This window comes from Pseudopipra pipra, chromosome 5 (genome assembly GCF_036250125.1).
Source record: "Pseudopipra pipra isolate bDixPip1 chromosome 5, bDixPip1.hap1, whole genome shotgun sequence".
Classification (NCBI taxonomy): Eukaryota; Metazoa; Chordata; class Aves; order Passeriformes; family Pipridae; genus Pseudopipra; species Pseudopipra pipra.
The window spans coordinates 68,817,557-68,841,380 of record NC_087553.1 but is presented as its reverse complement, the minus strand read 5'-3'; the positions used below and the strand labels follow the sequence as shown (position 1 = coordinate 68,841,380).

The window sequence follows — 23,824 nt, the reverse complement described above, 5'->3', positions numbered from 1 at the left end:
ACAGAATAAGACTGTGGTAAGAGCAATTTTGCTCCTGCTGCTGTATAAATGGTCAGTGCCTCCTGCTGTTCCTCCTTGGAGGATCAGTCTCATTAATTTGTGTTGGGTTGGAGATCTCCTACAGGGCTGAGTTGCTCATGTCAGTGAGTTGGGATGGATTCTGGGATTCAGGTACTGTGTCTGCACGTGCCTGATGCTGAGTGTTCCTCCATCCTGGGGACTGTGTCCTGAGATGGCCTCAGGCTGTCCAAGGCAGGCACTTGCCAAAGGAATTGACTTTAGAGGGGTGCTTACTGCTGAGATGAATGAGGATATGTTTGTGTAATTATCCAGCAGCCTCTGATTACCCGATCCCGAATCATTATTCCAGCAGATGATTTACATCTCCCTGCTACTTCAGCAGGAGAGCGGAACTGGCTCACGACAGCAATACTGCTGACTCAGCTGTTCCGGAGGCACAGCACTGGCTTGAAAATCTCGGGTTTTTAAAATGATACTTCCTGAATATGAATCTTCCTGATTCATATACGAAGAGAAAACCCATTGCACACCGAGGTGGAGTAGGTGGGTGTGCATACAAGACATAGTCCATATGCAAAGGACAGTGTAAATCCTGAGAGAAAACAGACAGATGGAAAAATGTAGCGGGGATTGTGCAGTAGCACTGAGGGGTCACAGCCTAGGACTAATCACAGACTTTGGCAGACCTTAATGCTTCTCCAGTGCTAATTTTATTCTTGCCATTTAATCAGGGGGTAGACGTGGCCTGTCTTGAGACAAACCCTCAAATTTTGTGGTAATTCGAGGACTCTGGGAGCTGTTGTTCTAGGCAAACAACCAACATTGAGGTGACTGCAGTGTCAGTGTCCCATCCTTTGGTTTAGTTCAGCCATAAGGCTGTTGTATGATTCCTGGTGAGGTCAAATCCTTTCCATGATGGAAATTTTATATTTAAAAATGCTTTTAATTCATGCTAAATTTGGCAATTCCTTCCTTTCCCACACTTCCTTCTTTCTTTTTATTTTTAAGAAACTCAAATCTGGGATCTAAACCATCAGAAATAGTAGAGTAATTTTGTGAGGTTGGGTTTCTTTTTTTTCTTTCCTTGAAATAATACAGCACCACTTTTAAGCCTGCTTGAGTGAATAGACTGATTAACACTGATTGAACCACCAATCTGGTAATGAACTAGTGAGTGGATCTTAGATCCATGAGAGCTTAAGGTAACCTTTTAACAGTGGCAAATGACTCCAACTCTTTGAACATGGGGTTAGGAAGGGATTGTTACTGCCTCTGTTCACCTCCAGCCATACTTAACTTGCCATGAGAGGCCTCTAGCCCTCCGAGGAAGGGGCAGCACAGGACAGACTTTGATGTGAGGTCCATGCCCTCCTAGACCTTGGTCTAGGACCTTGGGTTGCACAGTGTTTCTATGCTGGTTGTTTTGCTTAGGACAAACCCAACAAGATTTTCTGATATCTAAGAGTTGCCTCTTAGGTCTTTGATTTCTCACACTTACGTTTCATCTGTGAATGCAATTCCAAAGTACTCCTTCTCCTTCAGGTTGAAATGAGATGCCACCAAGTCAAGCAACTCCTTGGCCAAAAGCTTTGGCTGGAAAACAAGAATGAAAAAAAGTGATTAATGAGGAGAACTTGGATAGAACTGCACTGTGCTTCTGGAGGAAAACACTATCCTTGAAGACACTCCACAGCTGCTGATTTTATGTTCTCTCTGGTGTTCAAGGTAAATCTGCAAGGAACATTAGCCCCTTGAAATGAGCAGTAGTTTCCCTCCCAGGTAAATAATAAAAACCTGGCAATTCTGACCTATTCAGTGCTTAATGTTCCTGCAGACAGATGACTTGCTGCCTGCCAGTGCTCGGATCTACCAGGACCAGCTCCCTCCTGCCTCTCTTGATAATTTTAGTTGTTAAAGCTTTTTATCAAGGACCTTTGCAAACACATTTCAGACACCCACTCTCTCACACACAGCATGGATATATGCTCATAACACTAACAAAATACATAGTGCCAAAAGATAGGATGTGACAGGAGCAAATGAGAAGTAAATGACAGAACAAAATAGTTTCCCATTCACTATTGCTTGTCATATAGAGATAAGGATATATCCTCAAATTTAGGCACTTGGAAAGAAAGACAGGAAAGTAGCACACATGTTCAAAATACCATTTGTAAGAGCATAAAAGCCAAGCTAAGAGAAACAGAGGATGGTGCATTACTACCTTTTCTGCAAAATCTTATTTGTCTTTTAATTCCAAAGTGTCCTTCTGCCTCTATGAATTTTCCCCAGCTCTGCTGAACTCCTGTGTTTCTGACCAGACTTCTGAAGCCTTGGCCATAACACAGCTCTTGTCCTGACTGTCACTGGTCAGAAACAGGGGTTCAAAGGATCCAGGTGGCTGCAGCCTGCAATAGCTCCAGATCCCAGAGCTGCAATGGTTACAGCAGCACTGGCACAGCCGGGGTCAGAGATCCCAACAATGTTCCCTGGTGACTGCTTATAAGGATTTGGTCTACAAATCTCTGTGCTGCAAGCCTCAGGGAAAATAAAACTGTCTGCAGGCTTGACTGACCCAACCAGTCTGCCAGGCAGCTGAGTCAGTTACCCCAGACATGAACCTGTTGTTAAATGGAGGTGAAATGATGATGCTGTGCAGAAAATGAGTGTCGAGGACCTGATAACCCTGCTGTCCTAATCGACTGCCCTGTCCTGTAAACACAAACACAGCTTGTATTGAAAAAGCCCTGATTTGTACTTTAATGCCCGAACAGACTCATAAAACTCTCAACCTCTGGAAATGTTCCTAAACCCAGCACTATCATAGTATCTGACATAGCTGAGACTTTCCCTGTGTACTTCCCTGGCATTCATATGAGTGTCACACCATTCTGCACCCACCCATCTCCCTGCTCTCTTCTAGTGCAGTTACAGCAATGTCTGAACTGCCCCTTTGGGGCATCCGATGCACAGGGGGTCTCTAGGTCATTCCAGCAAAGAAAGAAGCAACAGCTGTGCCTAAATGCAGCACTGACTTAAAGAAGCCTCTGGATACAAAAGAAGTTGCTGTGTAGGAGGAACAGGCTGGCAGATAACAAATAGGTGGGATGCAACCAGCCTAATTTGAATTCCCAAGTCAGACTTCTCGGGCGCAACTGTTGGAGTTTCTGCTATGACTTTACTGCCAGCTGCATTGACTTTCACTCCTGAATCAGCTCCCACATAGTGCTCAGAGATGAGCAGACCAGGCATGAGGTCATGGTCAGATCCCCTGTCCCCTTAAGTCCCTTCAGGGACCCAATCAAAGAGCACACCAGCTACACCAGACTTTCTGGAGACTCCTCAGATACTTCTCTCCTGGCATTGTGCTGGGTGAGAGGGACATTTGCAGCAGCCCTGTCTCCTGTAAGATGAACTTCTCTTTGCCAGAGCATTTGAAGAACAAACTACAGTTTGACTTACGATATACAAAAATACTGTGGCAAAGAGGATGGTAAGACTGCTGGGTGGATTCAGAGATACACAGGCTCAGTGCAGGAGGCAGGTTACTGTGGGGTGTAGGATGAGTTTTCAGCTTAACAACAGACAAACATGCAAAAACTTATAAAGGACATAGAGGAAGAGGGGTTTGAGCCTGTCAGTGTGTAGTTTGAAGCTGTGCTTTCCCCCCACTCGTGTCCATGTCTCCCTGCTACTTTCTCTCCTGGTTGGGCCGAATTCTCTCTGCACCAGAAAGGGATTTCTTCCCAAGCCAGCACTACCGCAAGAGGATGGATGGGAATGCATGGCAGGTCTGACTCCTCCATGGCCAAGGCCAAAGTGGGGGCAGTTGGTGGAGGCGAATCCATGTCTGAGGGCATTGCAGGTGCAGTGCTGCATGGCTGTCACTGCCTGGCACCCAGTGCTCTGGGATGACTCAGTTATTTGATAAACGAGCAATTGTGCTGCCAAGCAAGGGAGTGAGCCATCAGTGTCCCACCTGAGAGGGCAGGGGTGGAGAAGGGTGGTGAAACAGCATGACTCAAACATAATAGCATTTTCCCAAGCCTGGCTTGAGCACTTGGAAGGAATAGGTTGAGCTTTCATATTTCACAGAAAAGCAGAACAGAGCAATAATAAGCTGATGTGCAACAGGCTTCCCGTGGACATGGGGGAGTGATGGGTCCCTCTGCTCCAGTCAGCCAGCAATGCCACAGGGGACACTGTCAAGGGGTAAAATCCCCTTCTGCTGTTCAGCCACCTCATGGAGAAGTGATGCCCAGCATCCCTTGCCTCACGCACGACTGCATCCAGCCCCAGCTATCCAGTGGGGAGCAGTACCCAAAGGTACCTGCCTTCAGCCACCCTTCCCAGACAAGACGGGTAAATGCGATGTGCTGCTTCCTTATTTCTGCTGAGTGAGACCTGGATGATGAAAAAGCTGTGGAGAGATGGTCAGCTTGGTGTGACAGCTTTCCCTTCTCTAATGACCAGTAGTGAATGCTACTCTCCCAGCACAGCCCCACTCCTGCCCCTGGGGATTGGCAGAGACACTATTTCCAGTGCCCTTGCTGTAGGGCCTCCTCCAAAGCCTGTGGCAGCAGATAAGGCAGGATAACCCTTTGCCTTGCAAGATAAGGGGAAAGAACAATAGATGCAGACCCAGCACTGGAGCAGTGCCAAGTTAGTTACTGGACCAGAGTCCCTGAAGAGGCTTATGAAGCAGTGAAGTTAAGCCCTGCTAGTCCCCTTCAAGATTACTTTCCTCTCTACCCTTAAGCTCTGCAAGGTTATTGTCCTTTCCCTTGGGATGACTCCTGTGTCCTCCCAACACAGACAGGCAACCTGAGTCTTTGGAGGGGAGAGAAGGAAGGGGTCTTCTCCAGGTAGTAAATACTCCTCAAGACAAACTTGCACAGCAGGGATAAGGCAGGAAAACCCAGCCAGGCACAAGCTGAGCAGCAGCTGTCCCGGTGTCCCAGGAGAGCCCCTCGCGCTTGATGTTAACGGTTAATCTTCTTGCCATTCTCGATGGGAATGGCTGAGCAATGACCTCCTTTCATGTGAGCTGCGCAGACAAAGAGCTCATTAGCAATGCCTGTGGCAAGTTGTTTTAATTCATTATTAATTTCTGGACTTCATTTTCCGGAGGGATATTCGTTTTGCGTTAATAAAACTTCCGTCACAGACACATTGAAGAAGATGGGGACCTGGTCTCTCAGAGCAGGGAAGTCAATAGAAAGTGGGACCAGGACCTTCTGCATTCAATACAGCTGGCTGGTCAGCAAGATAGCTTGTGCATCTCACAGGAATAAATTAGAGTAACAGGTGGCATTCAGCCTAGAAACTGAACTGTGTCCTCAGTGATGCAGAGCTGGACTGTGGTGCCCTGTGAGCTGTCCAGGCAGCTGTGGAGACCCCTCTGCATCTGCTGCTTTTCATCTCCTTCCTGGAATCCTCCATGTAACCTCTATCACAAAACGTGCACTGTGGAGCATGTCAAGAGCTGCAGCTGGATGGCCTGAGCTTGGGATGGGGAACACCAGCAGAAATCCTCCAGCTGGAGCAGTGAGAGCTGATCGTGCTTTGCTTGTGGGGTGGGTTTGACAGAACAGCATTATTCAGCCAGGGAATGCCCTGCTGCTCCTTCCCACTACAGGACCCTCTTTGCAGAAAGGCCCGTGAAGAACAGTGCACTGTAAATCAACTGTTATTGTTACTAGAGAAAACAGCAGGGACCTGGTTGTGGTCCCAGCACAATGGAGCTTTGGCCCCGGGGGGAGAAGATCCTGCTCCTGGTGAGCTGTATAGTGGAGTTTCTGGCACAAACACCAGCCATTCATTAGCCAAACCCTGTCCCTGAGCCTTCTCTGCATGGCAGCAAGACAAGTGCTTTCATGAGTCTGGGCCCCTACCTGTACTTCCCAATTCCTACTCCAGCCTGGAATGAGCAACACTTTGCAGATTGAACTTTCTGGATTTGAAACCATGACACCTTCCACAAAACCTAATACCTCAACAATGGGTCACTGGATCCACTTGCCAGGCATGATGGCACCAAAACACTGTCCAGTGGATTCCTGATCCTCTGTAGAGTGGTACAACTCTTTTGTGAAATCAACCCTGACTTGGGGACATGCTGAGGTTTCTCCCTTCCCTCTCAGAGAGTCAGAAGAGCAGAGCTGGACTCATTAGAGGCTGCCTCCTCATTAGCAGAACGACCCAGACACCATTCCCTGATGCCTGGGCCATGCCTGAGGTTTGTCTGAAATGCTGCCTTATGTCCTGGATCCACAAGGCCTCAGCAGCAAAGAGCACAATGAGCGCATGGCCAGGGCCCTCTGCAACCCCAGGTCCTGCAGGCTGGAAACAGTGAACTCATTCCCTCTCTCCCTCCCCCAAAAGCAGCCAAAGTTTGTTCAAATAATGACTTAGAGGAAAGGAAGAGCTTTATTAGTGGTGTCAGGAGGTGGCAGGAGAAGAGCTGAACCTCAGTAGCAGCTCTGTACCTTGAATGTGCCACCAAGAAAGATTATGAAAAGGCACCAAAGGCAGTGCAAGAAGGTCCATATGAGATCACAACTGGCTGACTCTCCCAGGCTTGTCTCCCTGCATTTCCCCATAGCTTAAAGAGCCCCCTCCACACCCTACACTGCAAGGCACAACCTGTGCTAGAGAGAACCACACCAGGAAAACTTCAGTGCACACAATGCCCAAGCTCTGTCTGTATCTCCTTGGCTCTATTTTAAGGAGCACTCACAGCACTGGCAAATTAACCACAGGGGATGAGTCTCTCTTCCATGCACTCCAGTCATTTCTGCACAGAGACACTATATAAAGGTGTACTCACTATAGGTGTCTCTTCCCAATTAGACATGATGGCAACTTCCCTGAATAACAGCAGAGCACAGCAAGCACTGAGTGCAAGCAGGGAGGGGAAGGACAAACCTGAGAGTGCCTTGGTAAGGGGAGGCTGCATGAGGGATGCTTCCTACTGATTCAATGGCAAAAGCCCCTGACTTTCACAGCTCTTTGATGCATTTATTGGATGAGTTCTTATTAGTATGAGCCCACTAACATGGGCTGATGTGCCCACTGGGGAAGCAGGCTGGGATCTGCTCATGGGAGACCTTCCCGGTGCTGGAGAGAGGAAAAGGAGGAAGTGAGATGCAGGTGATGCACAGCAAGGATTTGCTACACAAGGTGACATGCAAAACCCATTTTGGTGCCTCCTAATACCAGTCACAGTCATTGTCACACAAGTTTAGTGATGATACTGATACATTATATTTTGGCCACAGGATGGGAGGAGGAGGAAGAGGGCTGCTGAGGAGAATCTCTTAAAGCCTGGGGGAAGCTTGACAACAAGCTGAGTGGTACAGTTGACACACTGGAGGGAAGGGATGTCATCCAGAGGGACCTGGAAAGCTTGAGAAGTGGGCCCATGGGAATCTCATGAGGTTCAACAGGGTCAAGTGTAAGATCCTACACCTGAGTGAGGGAAACCCCTGGTATCAATACAGGCTGGGGAATGAAGGGATTAAAAGCAACTTGGTGGAGAAGGACTTGGGGATACTGGTGGATGAAAAGCTGGGCATGATTCAGCTATGTGCACTTGCAGCCCAGAAAGCCAACCATGTGCTGGGCTGCTTCATAAGAATCATGGCCAGCAGGTCAAGGGAGGTGATTCTGCCCCTCTCCTCTGCTCTGGTGAGACCTCATCTGTAGTACTGCATCCAGCTCTGAAGCCCTCAGTACAGGAAAGACATGAACCTGTTGGAGCAGGTGAAGAGGAGGGCCACGAAGATGATCAGAGGGATCGAGCACCTCTCTGTCTGACAGAGACAGAATGGACTTTTTCTGTCAGTCATATTGGAAAATACAGCAGAAACACAAGCATTCTAGTATTAAATATTCAATATAATTAAAAGACAATGTTACTGGGATTTGAGCAGCCCAAAGAACTCTGGAATCATGTGTTTCCCCAGTGGAAAGACAGACTGCCCACTTTTGGCAGAGAAGCATGTTTCTCTGTGACAGCTTCTCATTAAGCCTAGAAATGAGAGAGATCATCTACCCACAGTCCAGCAGTGCCATGAATAAAAAACAGATGACATGGTATTAGCGGCTGCTGGTACGTCCCTAGAAGCTCAGGCACACACAAAGTATATTTCATTGTTTTATTAACTGTCAAACAAGCCCATCTATTTCCCTTCCCCCGTGTCATAGCTTTTCCCTAATTCTCTGTGGCAGAAGGTTCCTGGGAAATGCATAGTTTCAACATATGGACAGGCGCGTGCCGCCCGCAGCCATCCAGCACGGACACACGTCGGGCTGTGGGAACCAGGTACCCGGCTCACACCGAGTGGTGCCTCATTTCACGAGGGTAAAAAGACCACTACCATCCACTGTCTGTTTGCTGGAGGGACTTACAGGGAGATAAATCACGAGAACACAGAGATGAGACACTGCCACGCCAAGTGCTGCAGTGCTAAAGGCTGTTGGCAGGACTGCTGCTCAGCCTGCACTGAGGTCGTGCTACAGCCCAGCTGTGGTCAGGCACAGGATCCAGGGCTCAAACCATTGGTATTTAGCTGTGAGCACATGCTGGTGGAGGCTGGCCTGTTGGTACCTTCCAAGTCAAAGCCACCAGGGCATAGCCCAGCCCAGCCCCAGTCCCAAGGTTGGTCACATTGGAAAGAGGGAGTTTATTCCTAAGAACACAAGCTGGGCTGTGCCACATGGCTTTCAGCCCAGCCAGGCAAACCCCAGCCTATTTTATTTATGAGAACAGATGCAGCAGGTGCTGTTCAGTGATTGCCTGAGGAGGTTTGGTTTCTGCAGGACAGACTGTGAAGTGTGTGTAGTTCAAACCAGCCTCTCAAGTCACACTGATTTGGTCACATTTTGCTCGACATTCAAAGGCTGAATGCTTTAAAAATGCCTCTTTGGTGGATTGAGTTGCAGTGTAGGCTGGGGGATGTGGGCAGTGTGGCCAGTCCATCAGCAGGAGAGGAGAGGTGGAAAAGGAACAGTTTGCACGAATGAAGAGCAATTTGTCCCTTGGCTGTGCCCTACCAGACAGGGTACAAGGCTTCTTCATCAGCCAGCAGCAGCCCTCACTTGTCTCCAGCCTTGGGCAGTGTAATCAGGAGGAAATAAAAGTGCAAAACAGTGATTCATGCACAGTCCTTCCCTTCCACTGACTATTAGCATTTGATAATGGGGCAAACTCCAGGTGCCCTTAATGAATTACATCATGTACTAAACCCAGCCACAATCCTATCCTCCAACACCATGGTGATAAGGGCAGTAAAGGTGCCCGTACAGACCCTTTGTATTCTCATTGTTACTCAGTGGCCAGCAGCCTTATCTGCTGAAGGCCAACAGCACTCTCATATCCCTATGTGTTAGGCAGTGGATTGCCCCATGATAGTCATGGACTACAACTCCTTCCTGCCCCTGCTTCCTCATGCATGAAACACGGAATTCTCTCATCCAGGGGCCATCGAACTGTCACAATTCTCTTCTTGTCAAATTGGCTATGCCAACAGCTCTGTCATCCCATTGTTTAACCCATTTCACACACTTTGAAGAACAGAAAAATCCGAAGTTGCTCCATGTAATGCCATGTAAATACCAAATAATGGCCCTTTCAGCCATCACCTCATCTGAATACAGCATAATAACATTGAACAAAACCGCTCAGGCTGAAGGCTTGGGGGTTTAGGGGTTGCAATTCCCCTTGTGGGATAGATCCATTCCTCAACTCTGCACTACTGTGTCAATATATGGAGTCCACATAATCAAAGCAGGCTGGGATGTAGTTGGGTGAAAAATTATTCATGGAAATGCAAAATGCCTGGAGAGGGAGCGCCTTTTTTTTTATTATGGGACAGCTGAACTCGATCAGTGTTGGGAACTGGCGGTGGGAGCATTGCTCGTGCTGGCACAGGCAGCACCTCCTTCCCAGAGTCAGTGGTGGGCTCTAAAAATCTCTTTTCTTCATTTACATAAGAAAATGAGACAACTTGCCTCCAGCAGCCGCCTCGGGAACGTGGAGGGTGGTGACAGAGTGCCATTGACGTTTTTCTTGGAAAGTCAACACCCGCAAGTTGTGGGAATTAAGATTTATTAGGGTCAGAGAGAAACAGACAAAAAAAATTCCCAAGTTTTTAAAAGAATCTGCTTGGTAAAAGGATTAGAAACACCCTACTGACAAGTTGCCTCAGAAATATTCACAGATAGCTGCATTTCTGGGTTCAGCTTATACCTGACACTCCATGTCTTAAGTCAGAAGCCATTGCTGACACTTTCTAATTCCCCTGCATATTAGCAATGTGGATCTGCTTAAATAATTTTGCAGTCAGAGAAAGCAGAGAGCATGAGCCAGCCAAGCCTGCATGGCAAATTCATGTCAAAGCCAAAATGGGAAGCACTTGGTGGGATGAAAAAGACACTTTTGGGTCTCCAGCATCCCTCCTTCCCTTCTTGCCTGACGTAGAGGCAGCTGCACTCCTTCCCCATTCAGATGATGCCCAATGACCCCATTCCTCTCTGTTGTCATTTGTAGCATCCCGTGACTCCAACAGAATTTTCAGGTGACTACATCCAAAGAGACCAGCCAGCTGCCACTGGTACTGGGACAGGAAATCTGCTCCGTGGTCATGGAGCTCATGAATGACAAAAGCCTCAGCATTTCCCTCTTCCCTCCTTTAGTCCTCTGCTTACTCCATCTCTTCTCTGTCTCTGCTGGGAGCAGCTGACATCCCCACATACAGCTGAAAGAGCTGGATGATGTGCTGAGGATGGGAGAAGGATGAGCTGAGTTTTGGTGCTGACCCTGTCTCTGATCATGTATTTTTTTGTTCATAGACCTGAAGAACAAGCAGATTTGGTGGCTTAGAGCACTACATCCCCCATGAGAGTCTATCCTTCTGTCTCCTGGATGGTTTGGGAGTGGGCAAGGATGCTGTGCCTGGCATTCAAACTGATGTCCTGGTCTGCCCTGACTACATGGGGTGCCAGCAGGAGCAGCACACTGTAAACTGTTTCTTCCTGGGATCCCCCAAGAGTCTGCATCTCTGTGCTGTGCAGTCTGGATGTGCTGGCTGGATGCACATCCCGTTCATGGAGCATCTGTGCCAGGTCCACTGTTTCCCAGTGTACCTCCTGTATGCCATAGTGCTGATCTGTGCATGCACAGAGTCCCTTCTGCAGAGGATTTCCAGAGGGAAGTGGTCAAAATCATGACATTCCCCCCTGGATTATTTTTCTGGGTAGTAAAGGAGATCATGCAGAGTAACCTCATAAGAGGACTCAAGCCACCCTTGAGTTCTTTCCAACTGAATTGTGGACAGGAGCATGAACTGACTGAGAAAATCTGGCTAACCACAGAAGCAAACCCAGATGGGAAAGGCAAGCAGGCATCTTTTTGGAGGAATTTGATGGAAAGTGTGGCATTCCTTATGCTGACTGATGTAAAAATTGCTTTTGTAGCACTGCCAAGGCCACTGCTGGCTCATCTAATCAGCCATGAAAACATCGCTGAAGCAAGTCAAAAAGTTGCCCTGAGTCAATTTGTGCATGCAACTTTTTAGTATTCTTTATTTAAACTTTCTATATTTGGTTTTAGATGGCTGGAGGAAACAGATCCTTCCTCTGTTATCTTTCACCCAAAACCTAACACAGCACCAGATCTGGTTTGCTCTTTACAAGACACTCCTGAATACAAGCCTGGTTGGCTTCTTGCTTCACTATGTGTTTACTCCACCAAGTACTGTGTTTTCAGGAGGCTCCTCTGAACCCCATAAGAAGTTTTATAGCATTGTCAGGAGTCGCATTCCATGGACTAATATGGTTTTGATGAACATACATCCCAAATTTGAGAGTTTTAACTGAGATTTTTTTAATTTTCGGGGAATTTAGAGAAAACTTATGAGGCACTAGCTCAGAAAAACTCGAACAAAAAAAGGTACTCATTTATGTGGACCCAAACAAGCAACTTTCAAGTAAATTCAGTTCCCTTAGAGCAGAAGAAAACCCATTCACAGCTATGATGGATCATTAATATGTTCAAACCATTGATTCACTAGCCCTTCAAATCATTCTCAATGGCTTGAACCTATTAATGATCTATTTGGTAGTTTCCCATCTCCTTCTGCAGGAAACCTCTAGGAGGTATGTATAGATGAGAAAGTTAAGGATGATAGATCAGCAGAGAAGAAGGAAGATGCCCACACGAAGGAGGATTTGGCCCTTGTTGAAGACCATCAGTTTCACAAAAGCAGTAGACGGAAGCATCTGTGCTTCACAGCAAAACATGATTTTCGAGGTCACAGTGGCTTAAGCATCTCCCAGTTCACCTGATCTCCAGATCACTGGAACTGGGTGCATTTGGCACTTGGATCTCTATGGTTTAGCAGCACTGGCTTTGTCAGCATCAGTAACCTGAGGAGGGCCATAGTGCATGATGCTCCTACAGCCCTGAAAGAAGTGGCCTGAAAGAAGCCTGGGTAGCCAGGCAACTGCCTTCTTTCCCTCATCCTTGTAAAGAATCAAAAAAGTCTCATTTTTCAACACAAAGTTATTTAATGTGTGGAAGATGCCCCTGCAATGGAGATGGATTTCACTGCCATTATCTGTAATCAATTTAAGCAAGCAAAGATATTAGTGAGACTAAGCATATCTCATGGTTTTATCATAGAACTGGGAGTTGCAGAGGATTTTTCACCTTCCTTTGCACGTAACAAGCAGCAGTGATGGATACAGAGGCCAGATTAGATGGAGCTCTCCAACTGGAGATTGGTGCTAAATTAATACAAACTGAAGCAGCTCAAGATGCAAATTGCACATGCTGGGGAGTTAAGAGGGTTTGTGTACATGGCTTTGGTTCTGACCCTTGACTTAATGCAAAGGAAAGAAGTAGAAATGGCATTCTGCATTCTGTGCAGCAAGCAGGGTTGGAAGTGAGATGGCCTACTTTTAAGAAAGTGCTCCAACGTGACAAATTTATTCAGATAATCTCTATTGCAAATGTTTGGCTTAAAGTATTTTTGGTCTTCATATGTACTCGCCTTTTGGTTTCTGGAGATCTGTATTTTTGAATTTTGAAACAGAACAGCCAACTGCTTCAAGAAAGTCAATTGTATTTTAAATCATCTGACTGTATCACATGTGGCAAATCAAACTTTGAACACAAAGTGAGCTTCAGAGCCAGCTTTCTGGGCAGGAATCCATTTCACACTCAGCTGACAATGGGGTTTGATAAGCGCTCGGCCAGTGTGAATAACCAGCTGCCTTCTATATATATTTTGATTTGGTAGTATCTGTTGAAGTTTTATGTCACTGAGAGATTGTTGGTATTCTTGTAAAGTATTAAACCCACCTTGACAAGGTCAACAACAATTTATACAGAGGTCAGCATTTTTATTTTGAAATATTTGATCATAATTCTATAAAACATTAAAGAGAGAGTTTGGCTAGGGCACATAATGAAATTGGACAGCTCACACAATCCATTTATCTTTTCAACTGTAAACCTCTGCAGCGCTCTAGTTCATCCAGTTTCAAATCAACTGTAGAAATGTCCATCTCAGTTCATCCAGCCTACAGAAATTGGTGTTTGGAAATGCTCTTGATATCTTATTGCTGATGTGGAAAAGGAAAAATAATTTCCCAAGACGTACTAGCTTAGCTGCATTCTTATGTTCTGTTTGCTTTTTAAAAATCTCTCCTGAATAAGGATGTTTATTTCTATCCTCACTCAAAGTCACTTCTTCATCGCTGAAAATATTTAATAAGCTAAGTGGATGCTTATTTTTCTAGCACATTTTCTAAACACATTAGAATTATTTATTAAAAAAAAAAGCTTTGTGCAAAATCTACACGACCAACTTATGAATTGTGATTTAAGCAAATCTAACGTTAATAAAAGTGAATAAATAAACAATAGTGCTAGGTCTGATGCATAGAATTAGCTCATCCTGTTTTATCTTACACACCATTTGTGAGTACAGGGGAACAAATTAAACTGAACAAGAGCTACATCCTCATGTGCTGAGACTGGGAAAGGTGAATGCCTGCAGAAGCATAACAGGTGCAGAGGCTTTTGTGCATTTGTTTTTATCCATACTTATACTTAGGGATGCAGTCAAGAGAGCTGACTCTACCAGTAAGTTCTCCATACATACAGCAATATTAGATTTCCCTCCCCTAAAGAACTTGGAGTTGAAGCGTATTGGTCTTCCTGGATCCTCTCATCAGTTTAATTATCTGTACATATGCAGCTGCTATATTAAGAACATACCACAGTGTTTTGAACCTTCTGGCTTAACACACTCAAATATAAAGCATGCTAAGAAAATGCTACACATCAGACAGACATTTCTTCCCCTGGGAAGGTCAGAAGAGAGAGGCTCAGCCTCATTTGCCAGATATGGGCTACATTGCTCAATGCCTGGTGGCAAAGCTCAGATGTTATGGGGGACTCGAGTGGTCAGGGAAAGCAAGAAATGGGATACCTAAGGGAACTGCTTTAACCTTGAAGTCAAGTAAGAGTGTGATGCATTGTGTAGGTCCAGCTCTCAAGGCACAGGAAATCAGTGCTACCCCACTTATGTCCTCCCTGCTTGTCTGACCTCTAATCTCCTCTGCCTCAGTGTGGTCCCCAAGTTCACCAGAGTGATGACTGGGCCCAGCCTCTGACTCTGCTGGGCTATGGGGCAGAATTTAACACACCTTGTCCTGTAAGACAGAGAGTCCCTCCCTCTGGGTGAGCACCCCAAGGGAGACTTTGCTTCTTGAGTCAGCAGGTGTGGAATATAACCCAGGATTAGGCTTGTGATAAAACGGTGGTTGTTTCACAGGGAATGGGAAAAGTCAACAACTTGGCATCTACAGAAGGACAGAAATTTCCCCTGCCTTCAGCTACTCATATTAAGCACTGTCTGCAGTCTTCCCTACTGAGTCTATACGTTCAGAGCCTGTATATGAAGCCAACGAACTGACTGTGTGGGTGCCTAAGAAGCAAAGGTTTCCATGTCCAGAATGCTCTGGGACACAGCAAGGAGGCTGCCTGGATCCCGTGGTCTGGTCCCCTCTGTCGGTCACAGCAGTCACCACATTGTCCATGTGAACAGCAGGACAGGGACAGGACACTTCAAGGAGCAGATCAAGGTGCAGTAGACAAACCTTGGGCACAGCGAAGTCCTGCCTCCACTTCTAGATGTTTAGTTATTTCTCCTGTGACACCTACTGAACTAACACAGGGAATGCTAAAACTCAGTGTGGCTGGAGCACATGGATCATCCTGGTGCACATCAGGACAGTCTGGAGCCCAAATGGATCCTACCACTCCCCCCACCTCCTCACAACTCCATTTTAACACCTTTGTAGGCACCTTGAAGGTGAATGGGAAGGGGTCGAGGATGGTGGGCTTCGTTTCCTGACTCCTGTCTCACCATTGTCACGCTGTAAATCCCATAAATAAAGGAGGAGGCAATGGAGAGAAATGATAATTGGCCACAGCTTGAAAGAAAAGAAAGCAAATTAATACTTGCTCACCATAGGAATTAATGGGAGGAAAAGAAAGGCTTATTTCCCCTGATATTTGTAAAAAGAAGTGCTGGTAATAAACCCAGTCCCATTAAAAAGGAGGAGGGTAAAATGAATGACCGGATGAGATAGCGAGTGTCTTTTATTAAAAAAATTAAAAACAAAAAATCTTTTTTGCGCAAAGAAAGAATAAAGAAGAAATAAGATGGAGTGATTAGGAGAGAACTCAGGCAGAGTGGATACTGTTAGTGATAAACAGCTACTTAGAAAATAATTGGAAAATGTAAATGCATACAAATGCGAGTGATGACCCATGTACTGGAGCGATAGAAGAATTAGCCAATAGATGTAATGAACCATGAAAGGAGAAGCTTGGAGACTTTATGAAGAATTGAAGAAATTTTTCTAAGCAGGAGGGATAGAAAGCAAACAAAGGCAGCCTGATTTCTGTAAAGGAGCAATCCTTGGCCCGTGGATGGGGTGATGTCAAGTGTGCCGTGCAATGGCATGGGAGCTGCTAGGCATGGGCCGAGCCAGCTGGAGTTTTGGGGTCTGACATATGCTACCAACATGCACAATTAGCTATAACCCAAGGGCAGCAGAGCTTGTTGTCCCTCAGAATATCTAGAAGTTTCCTCAGCACTGCCAGGAACTGGAATATGGCTTGGTGTGATGTCAATCCAAACCCTACACTGCAGCTAACGTGCTCTCCTTACATAAGGACTCGTCCCCAGTGCCACCAACACAAGCACCTCTGAGCAGACCCAGGGACCAATGTCCTCCACCACAGCTGGTGCTGTGACCACGCTTCCATTGTGGACAGGATAGTGACTGCCTGCCCTTGAGGGATGCTGGAACCCTTCCTCTTCCCTAAGGAAAAGCTGAACCTCCTTGGCAGCGTCCAGAAAGTCTCTTTCTGTGTCTCACCCAGACATCTCCTCCCTGCAAAGTGCGATTGAAGTGACCAAATCACTGTATCTGTTCCTGCTTTCATTAAACCCAATGTGAAAGATGGGCAGCAGCAGATCCTACAGAAAGGCAAGCAGGGGTATCAGAGAGGCTGTTCCCAGTGGCAGAGCCAAAGTCTCATAAGCTTGGCCAGCCCAGAGATCAGTCATGTTGCTGGCAGATGCTGCTGCTGCTGGAAGCACAAAGACCACCTCCTTGGTCACTTCAGTGTCTCAATGGCTGGACTTGAACTAGATTATTGAGGACTATGAGGAAAGACCCTTTATCTTCAGAAAGACAGTGTTCCATTACACTTCCCACAGGTATCAGGAAAACATTTATCTGCCTGTTTGCTCTCCCAGGAAACTCTGAAGATGTGACCACAGTTTGTCTGGGGAAGAAGACACCAGTATCTCTTTGGAGAGAAAAGAAACTGAATGGCAAATATATTTCACCCTGCAAGGTCTGAATCCACAAAGGAACTCTTGCTGGTAGGAAAAGTTATGAAGAAGTGAGGAGAAATCCCAGAAAAGGAAAAAGTCTCAAACACAGACTTAGTCTCAGGCAGAAAGTGGTTATATGAGAGCAGAGATATGTTATATCCTTATAGTGTAAACCACTGCTGCTCAGTGGAGATTCATCCATCAATACCAGAAGAGAAGCTGGCCTATGGCTCTTTGCTGGCTTGCCAGACTTTTATTAAATGCACAAGAATGCCAAGTCTGTAATGTCTAAAAGTGAATTTATTTAACAATGAACTCTTTGAAAAGGGAGTCCCAGATGTGTAATTAATAATGAATCAGTGATGTGAAATCTGATCCAAAGCCTACTGAAGCTGATAGACAGACTCTGACTTCAAGGAGTTCTGGATAAGGCTCTCATTAGGCAAAAGAAAAAAAAAATAAAAAGCTGAGCCAGCTAGTTGGTTAAAAAAATATTATAGCTTGGATTCTGTGCTATACAGAGACATACAATAATCTGCACTGCACATAAATCCCTTCTCTGCTGACAGGGGACTCACACATCTCTGTGTCTGAAGCTGAACTTGAAATCTAGGAGATAAAATAAAATAAAAAAAAAAGCTGTGAGAGGGTCCCAAAAGGAAGACCTCCAGCAGTTTGAATCACAGCTCATTTCCTCTTGGCATGGGCTGGGAGATAACTGTCAGATATGTGTCATTTGGAGGCAGCAGATGCTGCTGCTCCCTGCGTGCTGAAGCCCTGCTCGTACCCCCACCCTGCCCCAGCCTGGGCACCCACCTCTGCTCGGCCCTGGCTGACTTTGCATCAGCTACACAGGGCACAGAGATAATCAACCTGAAACTCTGGCCAAGCCCAGCAGACCGTGGTGTCCAAAGGGGGATGCAGCTTGTCTTCCATCAGTGCAACTTAATTCAATTTGTCAGGGATGCAGACGGCTTGGGTGAGCCTGATCCGATCACCGCCATCCCGACAATGGCCAAATTTTGCACAGGCACTGTGAGGTGGGGTTGTGGCAGCCTCTGTTTTTCATTTGCCTTTCAATATGACTGTTAATGGGGAGGTCGAGGAGATGTTTGCTGATGAACAATTTCATCGTTCCATATATTTTTCGGGAGACATAAAGCACACATATTAAGTCATCCTCTTGAGTCAAATATTTTTAAGTACAGTAACGCAGCTCATTTTTAAGTAATCAAATAATAATTAAAAATAATCTTCTCCCATTTCTGCTGCAGAACCAATGTGTCTACATTGAATTTGCTTTTTTAATAGCAAATTGTAACTCAATCTAAATGTAAATTCCTGGAGAATCTGCTATCTAATTCTCATTATTTCCACTTGCTTAATGCAATTAGAAACATCTGTCACTGATCAACTGTCCACACAGTGAAAACAAATAATAATTCATGCTCTCTGCCTCCATAGTCTTTCTCGGGGAACAGACTGCTTTAAAACCACTCGCAAAAGCCCAAGAGCTAGAGCTGTGCAAAGTGCTTGTGACAAGCTCTGAATCATATTGAGTATGCCTGACCATCAGCGTCTCTGTAGCTCAGTGACATTTACTGAATAACTTGAGAGAATCCTGGATACATATAAAAATGACCACCCTGATTTCTGGAAACATTTGGCTCTGGGGTCCCCATCTTCAGGAATAGATTGTGTCTGGCCAGGGTCAGATCTCACTCTCTGCTCCCAATATACCTGGACACAAAGTCATGCTGGAGAATGCAGATAGAGGTTTGGTTGCTCAAGGAGCATCAGGAGGCCTGTGAAAGGGATGTGGGTGCAGGGAGAAAAGACAATGGAGTCACTGGGGCTTGAGGGTTATCCCAGCTGCTGCCTGTGGTCCCAGTTTGTCTCTGCCTGTGAGAAGAGTGGAGGGAAACAGCACTGTGAGAAACCATCAGAAGTGAGCGTCCAGTCCACATGAGATGGGCCAGGTCAGGGGCATGGATGGTGCTTCCTCCTCTTTAAAGCACACTGGTGCATATTAACTCTCTGATTGCTCAGAAGACAGTAAAAATCAAATGAGAAGATAAGGTTTAGAAGAACTGAACATCACAAAACAGGCTTGTTCATCCCCTACCCACTAGTGATAGGGGTGAAGAAGGAGTAATCACAGAGTCTAAGTGGAAAGGGATTCTAATTAGGCATCCACTGCTGAAACACCCTCAAAAGACTGAAAAAAATTAATCCAAACCCCAGTCTTTCAGGTAACCAGGAGAATCCCAGTGCCACAGCCAAACCCTCAATCTTTTTGACTTCGAGCTGCTCAGCAGCTGGAGGCTTGTTCCTTGCAATGGCCTGGCTGCGACATGGGGCTGACACACGGGTGTTGGGAGGGTCTCCCTAAATAAACATGAGAGGGACTGGGGAAGTACAAGCAAATGGTCCTGCCCACATTGCTATGTGGGTCAGAACAACTCTGTGCATGAAATGTTCCTCTTGGCTTCAAAGCAAGAAGGGTAAATGAAGTGTAAATGGCCTGGCTGGTTTATTTTATTTTACTCTTAAAGAGGGCAAAGGCAAAGCTCTTTAGTCCACTCCTTTTCCAGGAGGCAGGTGTAACTTAAGAGACATTACAAGATCCACTCTGACAAGCTGAAGTCTCCAACACTGTCTGGGCTGCCAAGCCAGGAGGGTCGGGATGAGCTGAAAGTTGCTGGCCTGTTCACAGTCTCATCAGGTCACATCTACTCACCCCTGCACCTCCTGCTCCAACCCCCCTTTATTCCTCCATCCTCCACTGTAACCACAGGGTTATACACCCAGCAATGAGTTAGCTTGGCAGCCATTTTATCCCAGTGGCCAAAAATGCACCTGTGCCCATGTAAGGATGAGGGGATGCCTGTACTACTGCCTCATTTTATTAAGGTGATGGCTACTCCAGAAGGCAGATGTGATGGGGACCAGGCTGCAGTGCTAGCCTGCTATCTGGTTGCACAGGAGGGATTATTCTTGTTCTGCTAATGGGAATGCTGGAGACAGGTAGCAAAGAGGAGGAGAAACTCCTCTCCAAAAATAGGGAGAAATCACTAAACCAAAATCTATACTATTAATCAATTCTCCCAAAGATAAAAAACCTTTCAGAGTTGGCATGTCTTGCTGACTCTACCTCCAAGCATCTGGTTTGACCCTCTACCAAGATAGCTTCAAAGCTGAGACAGAGACTGAAGCTTCCTCCCAGGGCAGGTTTAGAATTGTGCTTCTTTCTCCCCAAATATGGGCACTTTCCCAGCAGAGATAATAACGGAAAAGTTTTCGTTCAAATGTAATGGTAACGAACCCTGTCTGAGTGCAGATAGGTGGGAAAGTAAAAGACATCCTATCTGTATTAACAACCTTTCATCCAAAAGGGTTGCTTCTCCGGGAGAGATCGGGACAGGAATGTAAGTGGAGAACAAGCACAAGTCTTGTTGCTTTTGATGAGGTCATGCAGGTTTTTTTTTAAAGCATGACCCAATTATAAGCCAAGAGCCATCTCCTCTATCCTGAAAATTAGAAAAGCCGATGGTTTTTCTGAGGACATCCAGTATCGCGGCCGACACGGATGCCACAGGCAGCCTTTCTGCGCTTGCAGCCGACGCCGTGACTGCCTCACTCCTTCTCCAGGCACCCAACTCATGGCCATGCTGCCATCAGCAAGCTAGGGCAGTCCTGGGGGAGGAGGGGAACTTGGGGAAATAATCCACCAAAATGAGAAACAAATCCATTTGGACATGAGATAGCCCAGAGCTTTCTCATGAGTAGGTATTTCCCTGAAATAAAGGCAGAAAGGACCAACGAGCCACACACTGGAAATATGGCAAATGTTGGGGGATGGAGGTTTGCTATATCACTTGGAGGTGGCATTTTGCATCATTTCCAAAGAGACTGGGCCTAAAAAACCACTCCTGGACAAAAGCAGAGGGACGGGATGGGGACAGTAGAGAGGGGGAGTAAGCAGGGCTGAGGAGCATGCAGGTCTCCCTCAGGAAGGGCAGCGTGGTCTCCTCACATGCCTGTGCTGCCCATTCTGAGTCTCCTGCCCCCTCTGTGTGGTTGCAGGTGTCTCCTTTCCCTCGTGTACCACAGGTAGTGGGGTGAAACAGCCACAGTAGCCTTTGCTGGCAGGACCATGGTGCTGTACCCAGCTTCTTTCCGCTTTGCTCTGTGCCATGGCCAAGTGTGACACTCAAACCCATGTCTGTGTGAGCACACACGGGCTGCTCTAAACTAAATGGCCTGAATCCATCGCTGCAGGTAAACCATTCCCACCTCACACCACACAGCCACGGCCAGCTGCTGCTTTGGATTACCTGCAGCAAAGGAGAGGGAAAGGAAATAAATTCCCAGTGAGGCAGTAACAGTTTAAGACCCTTTAATGCTCATTATGTGCAATGCCCCTGAGCCCAGGAGACTCACTCATGGCCAAAGATCTCACTGTGCCCTGCTGAAGGAATTGCCTTTTGGTTGCAAGTTGAGATCTTTTGTCTAAGCTGCATTCACTGAGGCTGAAAAGGAAAGGGAATAGAAAACAATTTTCCATAAGCTGAGCAACGCAGCTTAGACAATCAAGCCTGGCATCACTCATTCACTATCAACCTCATATTTGTACTGCACAGTCTGATGGCAACAATAAGGGGAAATGTTCCATCCTGAAACGCTGGCTTCCATTGGAAATGCACATTTTTTACCTTCGCTTGAAAGCAAATCTGCTATGCTACCTCGCTCATCATTTCTTCTGAGCCACACTCCTCTGGACTGCTCAATAACTCCTGGAATCATCTGGTACATACGTTATTATCTTTCAGAATTGCTCGCTCAGACCATGCTCTATAAAAAAAAAATATTTCTGTTTCCACTGCCTTCCAGGAGGCAGCTTCTATCTGTGCCACTTTTAGCACTTTTTCACCTGAATTTACTATTTGGGTTTCTTGTCCAGCCGAGAGGACGTAAAAGGAGGAGTTGGAGCCAAAACAGGACTGATCTGACCACACACAACCACTCACAGCTTGAATACCTACGTGAGAGCTGATTGCAGAGAGTCCTTTTGCAGTTGAGGAGAGAAAGGGGCATGACTTATTTTAGGGTGAGCTCAGCTGTGCCCTACAAGTGCCCTCCTCCCACCACCACCTCTGTGTGGCTTGGGCACAGACACCCATGCTGTACATGAATTAAATGAAATGAGATGAATCTCACCACTGCCTGCCATGGAACACATCAGGCAAGCCAGGGCTGGAGGTGAGGGATGGGATTTGGCACCAACGCGAGGGTCAGTCCACCATGAAGGAGCAGCAGTGGAGAGCAGAAGGAGCTCTATGCATTTCAGCCTCACTGTCCTACTGCTAAACCTAATTTATTCCCACTCTTGAGCTTGGTGCCTCACAGCTGAGCAGACCCTGCAGTTGCCCCAGCGAGAGGAATACAAGGCATGTCTGGAGCAGCATCTCATGGGATACAATGACATATTTCACAGCCACCGTTGGACACTGGCAGGTTGGTGCAGGCACAAACAAAAGCTCCACTGAAGCCACGGAGCAGCTGAGCCGGGCAGAAACAATAGTGAATTTTTGAATTTCTCCCAAGTCATTGTGAGTGAGACGTTTTCTCTGTAATGTGCTCATTGGATGCTGGATGTGCCAATCCATGTGTATGTGGTGGGAGGTCATCAGGACAATTTAAATTGCTGATTCTCTACAAAACTTTAGGATTTATCTCATTGGAAAGGAGAGAGTTTTCTCCCTTCACCAGATGTTTTACCGGGATTGTCACCAACCATCCCCCTCAGTAAGTCTGAAAAGCTCCAGGTGCACTCAAAATTAAGGGTATTTGACAAATATTAGCAGAGGAACTGAAAAAAAAAATACTGAATATCTTCGCCCACATTTAGCCAGCTGTAAAGAATATCCAGCTCTCAGCATATGCAGTATGAATAAACATGTGTCTTCAGCTTATCTCTCTCCTGACAGCTCATGGATAGCTCCCCAGCCTGTATTAGTTTAAATGCAATTTATTCTGGAAGACTGATAATAGGGATATTGATTACGCAGGCTCTTGGAAATCACACCCTCATTTCACTCTGTGGAGGACAATGATTGCCATTCCCAGTTCATTTCCTTATGAGGCTGTAAGTACTTTTCTGTGGAGTCTGTTCCCTGAGGCTCCTAATGCGGCACCTGACGGATATGCAGGGTTCATTTACAGGGGTCTTAGGGCACAAAAGGGGGAAACCAGCTCTCAGCTTTGTTCAGAAACCATCAGGCAGCTGAGAAGGAGGGGAATGTGCAGCACTGCTGTGCCAGAAAAGCCTCCTGCCCTCCAGTTACCCTCCTCAAGACGCAGAAGTACCTCTGCTATAGGCAAGGTCAGTCCTGACCCAACTCATTCTCAGGGGACACTTTGCTCCCAGCAGCTATTACCCCCTGCCTCCACCTGTCCCATCTTCTGCTGGTGCTCCTCCCATGCCTATGCTGAGGAACAAACCTGGATGGGCTGAGCTATCCCTGCTGGGTTTCATTAATTTCCAGTCTTGCCTTTCTGAGATGCAGCTTTTCTTCCTCTAGAGCTGCTTGACCAGATTGACCTTTGCTGCATGGCAGATCCTCTTGGAGGCTCTCGGTGCTCCCTGTCCATTTGGCTTGCTGCTGATCCCTGCCTGGAGCTGTGCACCCTGCCTGACCTCTTCAAATCCTGCTCCCCATGAACCTCACCGATGAGCACAACCTGACAGCTTGCTCTGCATGTTCTCCTTGCTGGCATGTTTTCCTCCAGCAGGTCCATCCCTCGAGTGCTGCCCATAGCACAGGGGCTGTGTCCATTCTCACCCACAGTGGGCTCAGGGGAGCCTGGAACACCCA

At 46.5% G+C, this 23,824-nt stretch overlaps 1 protein-coding gene across 8 annotated transcripts in view; it reads right to left on the bottom strand.

Annotated features, from left to right (window-relative positions):
- FRMD4A (FERM domain containing 4A) overlaps positions 1-23,824 on the bottom strand; it is a 366,759-nt gene that overhangs the window by 98,173 nt on the left and 244,762 nt on the right. For all 8 annotated transcript variants that reach the window (XM_064656471.1, XM_064656470.1, XM_064656472.1 and 5 more), the window contains one exon: positions 1,520-1,614. In XM_064656471.1, the coding sequence (XP_064512541.1) occupies positions 1,520-1,614 (95 nt within the window). The remainder of the gene's footprint in view (positions 1-1,519; positions 1,615-23,824) is intronic.